Consider the following 16,097-nt stretch of genomic DNA (forward strand, 5'->3'; position numbering starts at 1 on the left):
CAAAGAAACACGCATTGATGCAGCCTTGCTAAGTATGTCAAAAGCGGGAGTGTTTTGATCGCTGTAAGTTAAACAAAGTAGGGTATTGAAACGTGTAGTTTTGTATTTAAAAACAGGTGTTTCTGTTGACCAATCAACAGGTGTTTCTGTTGACCAATCCAAGCATGCATGCTTAACAACATCACTGTACGTCACAGTGGCCCCCTTTAATGGTGGAAGCATTCTGCCAGCTATTGTACAAAGCAACTGCCCATGACGGATTATCTGAACAATAGCTAGCACAATGCTTTCGCCATTTAAGGGGGCCTTCAGTGATAGCGTAATGGATTGGATGGAATTTTCATGACATCATAATTACTGCAAAGTAATTCACGCATCAAATTGAGTGGCAGTGAGCGATAAGTAAAATACATGCAACCCAAAATATGACATCATGAAATTCCGTCTACACTACGGAACATCGACCAGTAAAACTTAAGTACATAGGATATTACATTGTACTTCCCAAAGCGTCTGACCAGTGTATGAAACATATTGTTTTATAGTATACCACACTGAATTTGGTTGCTTGATATGGTCATTTCTTTATGAATGATACATAACATGTACATTAGATGGGTATTTATTCACTTCAGAAAATGTTCAAACCTATAGACGAGTTGCATTCGGCATCCATCTTTGAGGTGTGTTTTGTTATGATAATTCATTAACAATGAATGTTCAAGAGGCCTGCTCATGCATATCCCTGTTGAACAAAAGCACACACCTCAAACATGGCTGCAGTGCCAACCGTCTATTCACATTTTAGAGAGCAGTACTTTTTTCAGAGAATCTAGATTTGTAATCTGTGTGCACAAAATTGAGTTCTATGAACACAAATCTACAATCCTGGCCAAATCTCGCTGGGCCCCCAACCCCGCAGCCCCCAACCCGTTCAATATTGTCTCTCATTGCGCGGTGTGTGCTCCGTCTGCTGGAGAGAACAACATTGACCGGGGGAGCAGGGGAGTGGGTGACCGTGGAAGGCTCAGGAAGTGTCCCAACCATTTTGGCCGGGATTGTAGCTTATCACCAGAATTCTTAAAATCATGGAGTTGAAACTAACCCTCACGATTAACGTCAGTACTTTCACAAACGCATCACAGCACTAGAAGGCCATTTTCATAATTTAAGTACTTTTTTGCACTATTTCTGGTGTTGGTTAATTTGTAGCATTTCATTTTGTTGAATAACAAACCCGATGATGCCTTAAACTGTACAGATTCGACCACTAATGCTTCCTATTAACCAAATTTTTCAAACGATGTTTTTTTTTTCTCTCTCTTTTGCAGGATTCTGAAAAGATTCCGACAAACTTACACAAAAATGTGACTTTTGAGATCGTTTGTATCTCAGTAATAGTATTATATAGAAATAATACAGTCAAGGTATATTCTACTTTGACTGTTGGTGAAAAAAATAATGTATGTAATTTTGGCATTGTGTTGCTCGTATATTGCGTAAATTTTACCTCACATTTTTTGTTTAAAATTATGTTGGTTTTTTTAAACAAAAAAAGGCCTGTGACAGAGTAAAAAGTTCTAAAAATAAATTTTATTAAACGAAAAAGGAAGGCTATGTATATTTTTTTTTTGGTTTTTTGGTGTGTTTAATTTGGTTTTAACAATTATTACGTTACACATTGCACAAGTTTGAACAGATTTATAAGATTATATTTAAACATACTCCAGAAATACATACACAGAAACGCACTCACTTCATTGTGAAGGTGTTGGCCTTTTTATTAACTTGTTTCTTTCAAATATTACCTGGTTGAAACCATTTGAAAATTCCAACCAAATTTAAATACAAAACCGATTGTTGTATTTAAAAACAATGCAATAAGGGCAATATAAATTTGCTTCAAATGAAGGCATTAAAATACCTGGTGTTTAAAAGCACACACCAATTGGGAACACAAAAATATTCATGGTGATGAAATTTTGACATCTGGGATGTCTGGACACTGTTTTAGACATTCTTCAAAGCTAGCCACTGAATTTTATTTATACCACTCGTGAAGATAATCACCTTCAGATATTATTCCGTTTGAAATCCCAGGAACCATGTTTTTTTCTGTTGAGCTATTTTGGGAACTTGTGTAAGGAAGACATCGGCTGCTTTCTTGAAAAAAGTTTGAACTAATTATTCCAAAATAAGTTTACACTTTAATCACATGGTATACATCACATGACCTTTGCACATGGTTTCTTTTCTTACACACATATATTACACTTAATCATAGCTCCTCCCCACTAGTAGGTGGTGCAACCCTAAATGACCTCATTTACATATCATTGCATATTCATCACCTTCCCATGAGGCGGACAGGGGGAGGATTGGGGCTGCTCTCTATCGGGATGACTTTGAAGGACTGGAAATACTCCAGGATGTTTTGGGTGTCGGTCAAATCGAGTTTGTAATCTGTGGCTAATCTCTCTACTGGCCATTCCTACAGGAGGGGGGAAAAAAAAAACAAAAACAAAAACAAAAGTAAGTTCAATTCTTAAAAAAATAAATTATGCATTATGTAGGTAGAACACTTGTACAGTTTTCGCAGAGGTCGCAGGTTCAAGTCCCACCACTAACGTCTCTGCTCAACCTACTGTTTACCTTAGGGTTGCGTTTGTGTTTGGCAAGTATCTCCATAGCCATGGGCACTGTCAGTCGCCCCTCCGGCACCTCATCGGGCACTTCAAACATCGTCGTAGCTTCAGCTAGCGGCTTTCTGTTTGAGGGCAGCGTGCGGTGCATTTTGGACACTGACGGTTTCGGCTCTGTAGTTTCCTCAGGCTGTAACTAAAAAGTTATTTTATAGAATGAAATATCTTGTGTTTACATTGTTACCTTACATGAGACGACAACACAACACAAATTAGGAGTTTGGAGTTCCTAAATCTCACTCAAGACAACTGGAATCAGCAACTTACTGCTGTCATACTAAGGGGGTGGCAGGGGCTGCCCTCCACGTCTTGTAGTCTCTGTCCCCCCCCCCCCCCCCTTAATGCCCCCCTTCCGATAATGAGGCACCCCTTCTTACCCCCTGCAAACTGAACCCTAGCTACGTCACTGACGTTTACTCATGATCCTGAAGACATGTTATCGCTTACTTTCTGCTGTTCTGGGTCCATCGAGTCCACCCTAATGTTCTGTAGGAATCCCAACAGTCTCTCGTCCTTTTTCTGTTGCTGCTCCAAGACATCTGGGTTTTCTGAAGGAAAAAGACAGAAAGCATGGCTTTGACAAGAGGACAAGGATGTCACTACCAGAGAGTTACTAATAATAATTATAATATATTAAAGCACCTGTTACCCCTGTTTATCAGGCCATGAAACCAGTTTTTGCAGCAGCTCGAGGTCAGGGCATTCTGGTCTCTACCCTCACAGGTGCCATTTATACTCCTGGGTGGAGAGAGGCAATGGTACTGGTAGTAAAGTGTCTTGCCCAAGAACACAAGCACCATGTTCCCTGTCAGGGTTTGAGCCTACGTACCACGGCACTCGAGTTGAACACTATGGACATTTGACCACAATCAATCAATCAATCAAGCAAAATACACCTGTCTTACTTTGCTGCAACTCCTGGATTTCTTTTGCAGTGGTCGGGTGTCTCGGTGCCGATCGTATCTTGTCTTTATCCAATAACCTATGGGCTCGATTCTCTGCATTAAACCTCTGGACAGTCCGTACGCCCATCTTCAATGCATTCCCCATTCTGCTTAGGCTGCTACAAAAATTAACATAGGAATAAGAAGGGAAATCCATTTCAATTGTTCTTGAGTAACTCCAGTCCAGCTCCGGCATTGCTCATCGAGAATTTGTCGAAATGTTGAATTAGGATGGGGCAAATGTAGCTTGAGTGACTCCAGCTGACATGCGAGCATGTCAGCTGGAGTCACTCAAGCTAGGGCAAATGTAAAGTTGCCTTGTATAACTGTGATTGGGCCTTCAGTAGTGATCGAGACCATAAAATGTTAAAAGACAGTTAATTTAATTTGTAAGATTGAATATAGGCCGCCTAGGCCTAATTGGATTTATTCAACATGATTCTAAAGACAGACAGCGCCCCCCCCCCCCCCCCCCCGGCCTGTGATGACACGCTGCGAATGCGATTGAAAGTTTAATTTTTACCTGCACCCGTTGTACAAAGTGGTAAATGCAACAATCACAAACTATGTCAGTGTGCATCTGTTAAATTAGTTCACATTCAGGTAAGAGTTCTTAACAAATGGACAAAAAAGCAAGAATTTATTACCTGATCGTTTTTCTTGCAAGCGGTATTATTTAACTCAAGAGAGGGCGGTATATAAGTTTTATGGCATCTGTAAAAATTCAGAACCCAATCAAGAGAGGGCGGTATACAAGTTTTATGCCATCTGTAAAAATTCAGAACCAAATCAAGAGAGGGCGGTATAATAGTTTGATTGTTAACTGGTTAACTTTCATACCTGCGTTAATTTCACAACTTTTACCTTTGTTGAGAAGTATTACCTGAATGTGAACTAATAACCGGATTAAACTTTGTCGGTGTGCATCTGTTATTAGTTCACATTCAGGTAATACTTCTCGACAAAGTTTGTGATTGTTGCATTTACCATTTTGTACACACGTGCGTCGATATGTGCGTCGTCTGCCAACCTTGACTTGATCAGAAGCGGATTTTAGTCTAGTAAATCGATGAGGAAATGCCCTCTTCCCTGACATTCCGTCATTTTCATTTATTGTGTATCTTTCAGCCCAAAAGTGATCAAAACTTTTAAAGATTTGAAACAAGATCGAATTGTATAGGTCCTGTTAGGATTTATGGAGAAATATTAGCATGTTTAAATTCAATTTACAATTTTGTGCATGCCATATATTTCCTTTGAATGGCACATTTAGCAAGAGAACGCTTGGGAATGTGTTCTAAGGGCATGCAGGCATCGTCCTAGCAAGTTTCATGCAATTTCATTTTTTGGCCAAAATTGAAAAAAAAAGCAAGGGGTTAGCCTTACTTTTTTTGCAAATTTGGGTCAAAAATCGACTTTTCAGGAAACAACTCAGAGACCCTTCAGGAGGCATAATAAGCATACTTTCATACAGGAAAAGTGATTATTGAAGAGTTTTGGCCAAGTATAAAGGATTTATGGAGAAATATAAAAAAAAAATTAATTTACAATATTTTGCATGCCTTATTTCCTTTGAATGGCACATTTGGCAAGAGAAAGTTTGGGAATGTGTTCTAAGGGCCCTCAGGCATCATCCTAGCAAGTTTCATGCAATTTCATTTTTTGGCCAAAATTGAAAAAAATGTAAGGGGTTAGGCCTTACTTTTTTTGCAAATTTGGGTCAAAAATCGACTTTTCAGGAAACGACTCAGAAACACTTTAGGAGGCATAATAAGCATAGTTTTATACTGGAAAAGTGATTATTGAAGAGATTTGGGCAAGTATAAAGGGTTTATGGAGAAATATTAAAAATATTTTAATTCAATTTATAATTTTTTGCATGCCATATTTCCTTTGAATGGCACATTTGGCAAGAGAAAGTTTGGGAATGTGTTCTAAGGGCCCTCAGGCATCATCCTAGCAAGTTTCATGCAATTTCATTTTTTGGCCAAAATTGAAAAAAATGTAAGGGGTTAGCCTTACTTTTTTTGCAAATTTGGGTCAAAAATCGACTTTTCAGATAATCACTCAAAAACACTTTAGGAGGCATAATAAGCATAGTTTTATACTGGAAAAGTGATTATTGAAGAGATTTGGGCAAGTATAAAGGGTTTATGGAGAAATATTAAAAATATTTTAATTCAATTTATAATTTTTTGCATGCCATATTTCCTTTGAATGGCACATTTGGCAAGAGAAAGTTTGGGAATGTGTTCTAAGGGCCCTCAGGCATCATCCTAGCAAGTTTCGTGCAATTTCATTTTTTGGCCAAAATTGAAAAAAATGTAAGGGGTTAGCCTTACTTTTTTTGCAAATTTGGGTCAAAAATCGACTTTTCAGGAAATAACTCAAAAACACTTTAGGAGGCATAATAAGCATAGGTTTATACTGGAAACGTGATTATTGAAGAGATTTGGGCAAGTATAAAGGGTTTATGGAGAAATATTAAAAATATTTTAATTCAATTCATAATTTTGTGCATGCCATATTTCCTTTGAATGGCACATTTGGCAAGAGAAAGTTTGGGAATGTGTTCTAAGGGCCCTCAGGCATCATCCTAGCAAGTTTCATGCAATTTCATTTTTTGGCCAAAATTGAAAAAAATGTAAGGGGTTAGCCTTACTTTTTTTGCAAATTTGGGTCAAAAATCGACTTTTCAGGAAACGACTCAGAAACACTTTAGGAGGCATAATAAGCATAGTTTTATACTGGAAAAGTGATTATTGAAGAGATTTGGGCAAGTATAAAGGGTTTATGGAGAAATATTAAAAATATTTTAATTCAATTTATAATTTTTTGCATGCCATATTTCCTTTGAATGGCACATTTGGCAAGAGAAAGTTTGGGAATGTGTTCTAAGGGCCCTCACGCATCATCCTAGCAAGTTTCATGCAATTTCATTTTTTGGCCAAAATTGAAAAAAATGTTAGGGGTTAGCCTTCCTTTTTTTGCAAATTTGGGTCAAAAATCGACTTTTCAGGAAATCACTCAAAAACACTTTAGGAGGCATAATAAGCATAGCTTTATACTGGAAAAGTGATTATTGAAGAGATTTGGGCAAGTATAAAGGGTTTATGGAGAAATATTAAAAATATTTTAATTCAATTTATTATTTTTTGCATGCCATATTTCCTTTGAATGGCACATTTGGCAAGAGAAAGTTTGGGAATGTGTTCTAAGGGCCCTCAGGCATCATCCTAGCAAGTTTCATGCAATTTCATTTTTTGGCCAAAATTGAAAAAAATGTAAGGGGTTAGCCTTCCTTTTTTTGCAAATTTGGGTCAAAAATCGACTTTTCAGGAAACGACTCAGAAACACTTTAGGAGGCATAATAAGCATAGTTTTATACTGGAAAAGTGATTATTGAAGAGATTTGGGCAAGTATAAAGGGTTTATGGTGAAATATTAAAAATATTTTAATTCAATTTATAATTGTTTGCATGCCATATTTCCTTTGAATGGCACATTTGGCAAGAGAAAGTTTGGGAATGTGTTCAAAGGGCCCTCAGGCATCATCCTAGCAAGTTTCATGCAATTTCATTTTTTGGCCCAAATTGAAAAAAATGTAAGGGGTTAGCCTTCCTTTTTTTGCAAATTTGGGTCAAAAATCGACTTTTCAGGAAACGACTCAGAAACACTTTAGGAGGCATAATAAGCATAGTTTTATACTGGAAAAGTGATTATTGAAGAGATTTGGGCAAGTATAAAGGGTTTATGGAGAAATATTAAAAATATTTTAATTCAATTTATAATTTTTTGCATGCCATATTTCCTTTGAATGGCACATTTGGCAAGAGAAAGTTTGGGAATGTGTTCTAAGGGCCCTCACGCATCATCCTAGCAAGTTTCATGCAATTTCATTTTTTGGCCAAAATTGAAAAAAATGTAAGGGGGTTAGCCTTACTTTTATTGCAAATTTGGGTCAAAAATCGACTTTTCAGGAAACGACTCAGAAACACTTTAGGAGGCATAATAAGCATAGTTTTATACCGGAAAAGTGATTATTGAAGAGATTTGGGCAAGTATAAAGGGTTTATGGAGAAATATAAAAAATATTTTAATTCAATTTATAATTTTTTGCATGCCATATTTCCTTTGAATGGCACATTTGGCAAGAGAAAGTTTGGGAATGTGTTCTAAGGGCCCTCAGGCATCATCCTAGCAAGTTTCACGCAATTTCATTTTTTGGCCAAAATTGAAAAAATGTAAGGGGTTAGCCTTACTTTTTTTGCAAATTTGGGTCAAAAATCGACTTTTCAGGAAACGACTCAGAAACACTTTAGGAGTCATAATAAGCATAGTTTTATACTTTAAAAGTGATTATTGAAGAGATTTGGGCAAGTATAAAGGGTTTATGGAGAAATATTAAAAATATTTTAATTCAATTTATAATTTTTGCATGCCATATTTCCTTTAAATGGCACATTTGGCAAGAGAAAGTTTGGGAATGTGTTCAAAGGGCCCTCAGGCATCATCCTAGCAAGTTTCATGCAATTTCATTTTTTGGCCCAAATTGAAAAAAATGTAAGGGGTTAGCCTTCCTTTTTTTGCAAATTTGGGTCAAAAATCGACTTTTCAGGAAACGACTCAGAAACACTTTAGGAGGCATAATAAGCATAGTTTTATACTGGAAAAGTGATTATTGAAGAGATTTGGGCAAGTATAAAGGGTTTATGGAGAAATATTAAAAATATTTTAATTCAATTTATAATTTTTTGCATGCCATATTTCCTTTGAATGGCACATTTGGCAAGAGAAAGTTTGGGAATGTGTTCTAAGGGCCCTCACGCATCATCCTAGCAAGTTTCATGCAATTTCATTTTTTGGCCAAAATTGAAAAAAATGTAAGGGGGTTAGCCTTACTTTTATTGCAAATTTGGGTCAAAAATCGACTTTTCAGGAAACGACTCAGAAACACTTTAGGAGGCATAATAAGCATAGTTTTATACCGGAAAAGTGATTATTGAAGAGATTTGGGCAAGTATAAAGGGTTTATGGAGAAATATTAAAAATATTTTAATTCAATGTATAATTTTTTGCATGCCATATTTCCTTTGAATGGCACATTTGGCAAGAGAAAGTTTGGGAATGTGTTCTAAGGGCCCTCAGGCATCATCCTAGCAAGTTTCACGCAATTTCATTTTTTGGCCAAAATTGAAAAAATGTAAGGGGTTAGCCTTACTTTTTTTGCAAATTTGGGTCAAAAATCGACTTTTCAGGAAACGACTCAGAAACACTTTAGGAGTCATAATAAGCATAGTTTTATAATGTAAAAGTGATTATTGAAGAGATTTGGGCAAGTATAAAGGGTTTATGGAGAAATATTAAAAATATTTTAATTCAATTTATAATTTTTGCATGCCATATTTCCTTTGAATGGCACATTTGGCAAGAGAAAGTTTGGGAATGTGTTCTAAGGGCCCTCACGCATCATCCTAGCAAGTTTCATGCAATTTCATTTTTTGGCCCAAATTGAAAAAAATGTAAGGGGTTAGCCTTCCTTTTTTTGCAAATTTGGGTCAAAAATCGACTTTTCAGGAAACGACTCAGAAACACTTTAGGAGGCATAATAAGCATAGTTTTATACTGGAAAAGTGATTATTGAAGAGATTTGGGCAAGTATAAAGGGTTTATGGAGAAATATTAAAAATGTTTTAATTCAATTTATAATTTTTTGCATGCCATATTTCCTTTGAATGGCACATTTAGCAAGAGAACGCTTGGGAATGTGTTCTAAGGGCCCTCAGGCATCATCCTAGCAAGTTTCATGCAATTTCATTTTTTGGCCAAAATTGAAAAAAATGTAAGGGGTTAGCCTTACTTTTTTTGCAAATTTGGGTCAAAAATCGACTTTTCAGGAAATCACTCAAAAACACTTTAGGAGGCATAATAAGCATAGTTTTATACTGGAAAAGTGATTATTGAAGAGATTTGGGCAAGTATAAAGGGTTTATGGAGAAATATTAAAAATATTTTAATTCAATTTATTATTTTTTGCATGCCATATTTCCTTTGAATGGCACATTTGGCAAGAGAAAGATTGGGAATGTGTTCTAAGGGCCCTCAGGCATCATCCTAGCAAGTTTCATGCAATTTCATTTTTTGGCCAAAATTGAAAAAAATGTAAGGGGTTAGCCTTCCTTTTTTTGCAAATTTGGGTCAAAAATCGACTTTTCAGGAAACGACTCAGAAACACTTTAGGAGTCATAATAAGCATAGTTTTATACTGTAAAAGTGATTATTGAAGAGATTTGGGCAAGTATAAAGGGTTTATGGAGAAATATTAAAAATATTTTAATTCAATTTATAATTTTTGCATGCCATATTTCCTTTGAATGGCACATTTGGCAAGAGAAAGTTTGGGAATGTGTTCTAAGGGCCCTCAGGCATCATCCTAGCAAGTTTCATGCAATTTCATTTTTTGGCCAAAATTGAAAAAAATGTAAGGGGTTAGCCTTCCTTTTTTTGCAAATTTGGGTCAAAAATCGACTTTTCAGGAAACGACTCAGAAACACTTTAGGAGGCATAATAAGCATAGTTTTATACTGGAAAAGTGATTATTGAAGAGATTTGGGCAAGTATAAAGGGTTTATGGAGAAATATTAAAAATGTTTTAATTCAATTTATAATTTTTTGCATGCCATATTTCCTTTGAATGGCACATTTAGCAAGAGAACGCTTGGGAATGTGTTCTAAGGGCCCTCAGGCATCATCCTAGCAAGTTTCATGCAATTTCATTTTTTGGCCAAAATTGAAAAAAATGTAAGGGGTTAGCCTTACTTTTTTTGCAAATTTGGGTCAAAAATCGACTTTTCAGATAATCACTCAAAAACACTTTAGGAGGCATAATAAGCATAGTTTTATACTGGAAAAGTGATTATTGAAGAGATTTGGGCAAGTATAAAGGGTTTATGGAGAAATATTAAAAATATTTGAATTCAATTTATAATTGTTTGCATGCCATATTTCCTTTGAATGGCACATTTGGCAAGAGAAAGTTTGGGAATGTGTTCAAAGGTCCCTCAGGCATCATCCTAGCAAGTTTCATGCAATTTCATTTTTTGGCCAAAATTGAAAAAAATGTAAGGGGTTAGCCTTACTTTTTTTGCAAATTTGGGTCAAAAATCGACTTTTCAGATAATCACTCAAAAACACTTTAGGAGGCATAATAAGCATAGTTTTATACTGGAAAAGTGATTATTGAAGAGATTTGGGCAAGTATAAAGGGTTTATGGAGAAATATTAAAAATATTTTAATTCAATTTATAATTGTTTGCATGCCATATTTCCTTTGAATGGCACATTTGGCAAGAGAAAGTTTGGGAATGTGTTCAAAGGGCCCTCACGCATCATCCTAGCAAGTTTCATGCAATTTCATTTTTTGGCCAAAATTGAAAAAAATGTAAGGGGTTAGCCTTACTTTCTTTGCAAATTTGGGTCAAAAATCGACTTTTCAGGAAACGACTCAGAAACACTTAAGGAGGCATAATAAGCATAGTTTTATACTGGAAAAGTGATTATTGAAGAGATTTGGGCAAGTATAAAGGGTTTATGGAGAAATATTAAAAATGTTTTAATTCAATTTATAATTTTTGCATGCCATATTTCCTTTGAATGGCACATTTAGCAAGAGAACGCTTGGGAATGTGTTCTAAGGGCCCTCAGGCATCATCCTAGCAAGTTTCATGCAATTTCATTTTTTGGCCAAAATTGAAAAAAATGTAAGGGGTTAGCCTTACTTTTTTTGCAAATTTGGGTCAAAAATCGACTTTTCAGGAAATAACTCAAAAACACTTTAGGAGGCATAATAAGCATAGTTTTATACTGGAAAAGTGATTATTGAAGAGATTTGGGCAAGTATAAAGGGTTTATGGAGAATATTAAAAATATTTTAATTCAATTTATAATTGTTTGCATGCCATATTTCCTTTGAATGGCACATTTGGCAAGAGAAAGTTTGGGAATGTGTTCTAAGGGCCCTCAGGCATCATCCTAGCAAGTTTCATGCAATTTCATTTTTTGGCCAAAATTGAAAAAAATGTAAGGGGTTAGCCTTACTTTTTTTGCAAATTTGGGTCAAAAATCGACTTTTCAGGAAACGACTCAGAAACACTTTAGGAGGCATAATAAGCATAGTTTTATACTGGAAAAGTGATTATTGAAGAGATTTGGGCAAGTATAAAGGGTTTATGGAGAAATATTAAAAATATTTTAATTCAATTTATAATTTTCTGCATGCCATATTTCCTTTGAATGGCACATTTGGCAAGAGAAAGTTTGGGAATGTGTTCAAAGGGCCCTCAGGCATCATCCTAGCAAGTTTCATGCAATTTCATTTTTTGGCCAATATTGAAAAAAATGTAAGGGGTTAGCCTTACTTTTTTTTGCAAATTTGGGTCAAAAATCGACTTTTCAGATAATCACTCAAAAACACTTTAGGAGGCATAATAAGCATAGTTTTATACTGGAAAAGTGATTATTGAAGAGATTCGGGCAAGTATAAAGGGTTTATGGAGAAATATTAAAAATATTTTAATTCAATTTATAATTGTTTGCATGCCATATTTCCTTTGAATGGCACATTTGGCAAGAGAAAGTTTGGGAATGTGTTCAAAGGGCCCTCAGGCATCATCCTAGCAAGTTTCATGCAATTTCATTTTTTGGCCAAAATTGAAAAAAATGTAAGGGGTTAGCCTTACTTTTTTTGCAAATTTGGGTCAAAAATCGACTTTTCAGATAATCACTCAAAAACACTTTAGGAGGCATAATAAGCATAGTTTTATACTGGAAAAGTGATTATTGAAGAGATTTGGGCAAGTATAAAGGGTTTATGGAGAAATATTAAAAATATTTGAATTCAATTTATAATTGTTTGCATGCCATATTTCCTTTGAATGGCACATTTGGCAAGAGAAAGTTTGGGAATGTGTTCAAAGGTCCCTCAGGCATCATCCTAGCAAGTTTCATGCAATTTCATTTTTTGGCCAAAATTGAAAAAAATGTAAGGGGTTAGCCTTACTTTTTTTGCAAATTTGGGTCAAAAATCGACTTTTCAGATAATCACTCAAAAACACTTTAGGAGGCATAATAAGCATAGTTTTATACTGGAAAAGTGATTATTGAAGAGATTTGGGCAAGTATAAAGGGTTTATGGAGAAATATTAAAAATATTTTAATTCAATTTATAATTGTTTGCATGCCATATTTCCTTTGAATGGCACATTTGGCAAGAGAAAGTTTGGGAATGTGTTCAAAGGGCCCTCACGCATCATCCTAGCAAGTTTCATGCAATTTCATTTTTTGGCCAAAATTGAAAAAAATGTAAGGGGTTAGCCTTACTTTCTTTGCAAATTTGGGTCAAAAATCGACTTTTCAGGAAACGACTCAGAAACACTTAAGGAGGCATAATAAGCATAGTTTTATACTGGAAAAGTGATTATTGAAGAGATTTGGGCAAGTATAAAGGGTTTATGGAGAAATATTAAAAATGTTTTAATTCAATTTATAATTGTTTGCATGCCATATTTCCTTTGAATGGCACATTTAGCAAGAGAACGCTTGGGAATGTGTTCTAAGGGCCCTCAGGCATCATCCTAGCAAGTTTCATGCAATTTCATTTTTTGGCCAAAATTGAAAAAAATGTAAGGGGTTAGCCTTACTTTTTTTGCAAATTTGGGTCAAAAATCGACTTTTCAGGAAACGACTCAGAAACACTTTAGGAGGCATAATAAGCATAGTTTTATACTGGAAAAGTGATTATTGAAGAGATTTGGGCAAGTATAAAGGGTTTATGGAGAAATATTAAAAATATTTTAATTCAATTTATAATTTTCTGCATGCCATATTTCCTTTGAATGGCACATTTGGCAAGAGAAAGTTTGGGAATGTGTTCAAAGGGCCCTCAGGCATCATCCTAGCAAGTTTCATGCAATTTCATTTTTTGGCCAAAATTGAAAAAAATGTAAGGGGTTAGCCTTACTTTTTTTTGCAAATTTGGGTCAAAAATCGACTTTTCAGATAATCACTCAAAAACACTTTAGGAGGCATAATAAGCATAGTTTTATACTGGAAAAGTGATTATTGAAGAGATTCGGGCAAGTATAAAGGGTTTATGGAGAAATATTAAAAATATTTTAATTCAATTTATAATTGTTTGCATGCCATATTTCCTTTGAATGGCACATTTGGCAAGAGAAAGTTTGGGAATGTGTTCAAAGGGCCCTCAGGCATCATCCTAGCAAGTTTCATGCAATTTCATTTTTTGGCCAAAATTGAAAAAAATGTAAGGGGTTAGCCTTACTTTTTTTGCAAATTTGGGTCAAAAATCGACTTTTCAGATAATCACTCAAAAACACTTTAGGAGGCATAATAAGCATAGTTTTATACTGGAAAAGTGATTATTGAAGAGATTCGGGCAAGTATAAAGGGTTTATGGAGAAATATTAAAAATATTTTAATTCAATTTATAATTGTTTGCATGCCATATTTCCTTTGAATGGCACATTTGGCAAGAGAAAGTTTGGGAATGTGTTTAAAGGGCCCTCAGGCATCATCCTAGCAAGTTTCATGCAATTTCATTTTTTGGCCAAAATTGAAAAAAATGTAAGGGGTTAGCCTTACTTTTTTTGCAAATTTGGGTCAAAAATCGACTTTTCAGATAATCACTCAAAAACACTTTAGGAGGCATAATAAGCATAGTTTTATACTGGAAAAGTGATTATTGAAGAGATTTGGGCAAGTATAAAGGGTTTATGGAGAAATATTAAAAATATTTTAATTCAATTTATAATTTTTTGCATGCCATATTTCCTTTGAATGGCACATTTAGCAAGAGAACGCTTGGGAATGTGTTCTAAGGGCCCTCAGGCATCATCCTAGCAAGTTTCATGCAATTTCATTTTTTGGCCAAAATTGAAAAAAATGTAAGGGGTTAGCCTTACTTTTTTTGCAAATTTGGGTCAAAAATCGACTTTTCAGGAAATAACTCAAAAACACTTTAGGAGGCATAATAAGCATAGTTTTATACTGGAAAAGTGATTATTGAAGAGATTTGGGCAAGTATAAAGGGTTTATGGAGAATATTAAAAATATTTTAATTCAATTTATAATTGTTTGCATGCCATATTTCCTTTGAATGGCACATTTGGCAAGAGAAAGTTTGGGAATGTGTTCAAAGGGCCCTCAGGCATCATCCTAGCAAGTTTCATGCAATTTCATTTTTTGGCCAAAATTGAAAAAAATGTAAGGGGTTAGCCTTACTGTTTTTGCAAATTTGGGTCAAAAATCGACTTTTCAGGAAACGACTCAGAAACACTTTAGGAGGCATAATAAGCATAGTTTTATACTGGAAAAGTGATTATTGAAGAGATTTGGGCAAGTATAAAGGGTTTATGGAGAAATATTAAAAATATTTTAATTCAATTTATAATTGTTTGCATGCCATATTTCCTTTGAATGGCACATTTGGCAAGAGAAAGTTTGGGAATGTGTTCAAAGGGCCCTCAGGCATCATCCTAGCAAGTTTCATGCAATTTCATTTTTTGGCCAAAATTGAAAAAAAATGTAAGGGGTTAGCCTTACTTTTTTTGCAAATTTGGGTCAAAAATCGACTTTTCAGATAATCACTCAAAAACACTTTAAGAGGCATAATAAGCATAGTTTTATACTGGAAAAGTGATTATTGAAGAGATTTGGGCAAGTATAAAGGGTTTATGGAGAAATATTAAAAATATTTTAATTCAATTTATAATTGTTTGCATGCCATATTTCCTTTGAATGGCACATTTGGCAAGAGAAAGTTTGGGAATGTGTTCAAAGGGCCCTCAGGCATCATCCTAGCAAGTTTCATGCAATTTCATTTTTGGCCAAAATTGAAAAAAATGTAAGGGGTTAGCCTTACTTTTTTTGCAAATTTGGGTCAAAACTCGACTTTTCAGGAAACGACTCAGAAACACTTAAGGAGGCATAATAAGCATAGTTTTATACTGGAAAAGTGATTATTGAAGAGATTTGGGCAAGTTTAAAGGGTTTATGGAGAAATATTAAAAATGTTTTAATTCAATTTATAATTTTTTGCATGCCATATTTCCTTTGAATGGCACATTTAGCAAGAGAACGCTTGGGAATGTGTTCTAAGGGCCCTCAGGCATCATCCTAGCAAGTTTCATGCAATTTCATTTTTTGGCCAAAATTGAAAAAAATGTAAGGGGTTAGCCTTACTTTCTTTGCAAATTTGGGTCAAAAATCGACTTTTCAGGAAATAACTCAAAAACACTTTAGGAGGCATAATAAGCATAGTTTTATACTGGAAAAGTGATTATTGAAGAGATTTGGGCAAGTATAAAGGGTTTATGGAGAATATTAAAAATATTTTAATTCAAATTATAATTGTTTGCATGCCATATTTCCTTTG

General features: G+C 34.9%; 1 protein-coding gene across 3 annotated transcripts; it reads right to left on the bottom strand.

The window, feature by feature from the left end:
* Nucleotides 1-1,756: 1,756 nt before the first annotated feature.
* Nucleotides 1,757-4,373, bottom strand: LOC119745729 (NADH dehydrogenase [ubiquinone] 1 alpha subcomplex assembly factor 4-like). 3 transcript variants are annotated; one of them, XM_038222276.1, is made up of 5 exons: nucleotides 4,294-4,373; nucleotides 3,608-3,762; nucleotides 3,150-3,250; nucleotides 2,653-2,838; nucleotides 1,757-2,491 (listed from the first exon to the last, which is right to left on the bottom strand). In XM_038222276.1, the coding sequence occupies exons 2-5, from the start codon at nucleotides 3,750-3,752 to the stop codon at nucleotides 2,348-2,350; spliced, it is 576 nt and encodes a 191-aa protein (XP_038078204.1). In that variant the 5' UTR covers nucleotides 3,753-3,762; nucleotides 4,294-4,373; the 3' UTR covers nucleotides 1,757-2,347. The 3 variants fall into 3 exon arrangements, with proteins under 3 accessions (XP_038078204.1, XP_038078203.1, XP_038078205.1); XM_038222275.1 differs by having other exon boundaries at nucleotides 3,608-3,765; XM_038222277.1 differs by lacking the exon at nucleotides 4,294-4,373 and adding an exon at nucleotides 4,170-4,251 and having other exon boundaries at nucleotides 3,608-3,765.
* Nucleotides 4,374-16,097: the final 11,724 nt, after the last annotated feature.

Source organism: Patiria miniata, unplaced genomic scaffold (assembly GCF_015706575.1).
Source record: "Patiria miniata isolate m_02_andy unplaced genomic scaffold, ASM1570657v1 HiC_scaffold_7, whole genome shotgun sequence".
Classification (NCBI taxonomy): Eukaryota; Metazoa; Echinodermata; class Asteroidea; order Valvatida; family Asterinidae; genus Patiria; species Patiria miniata.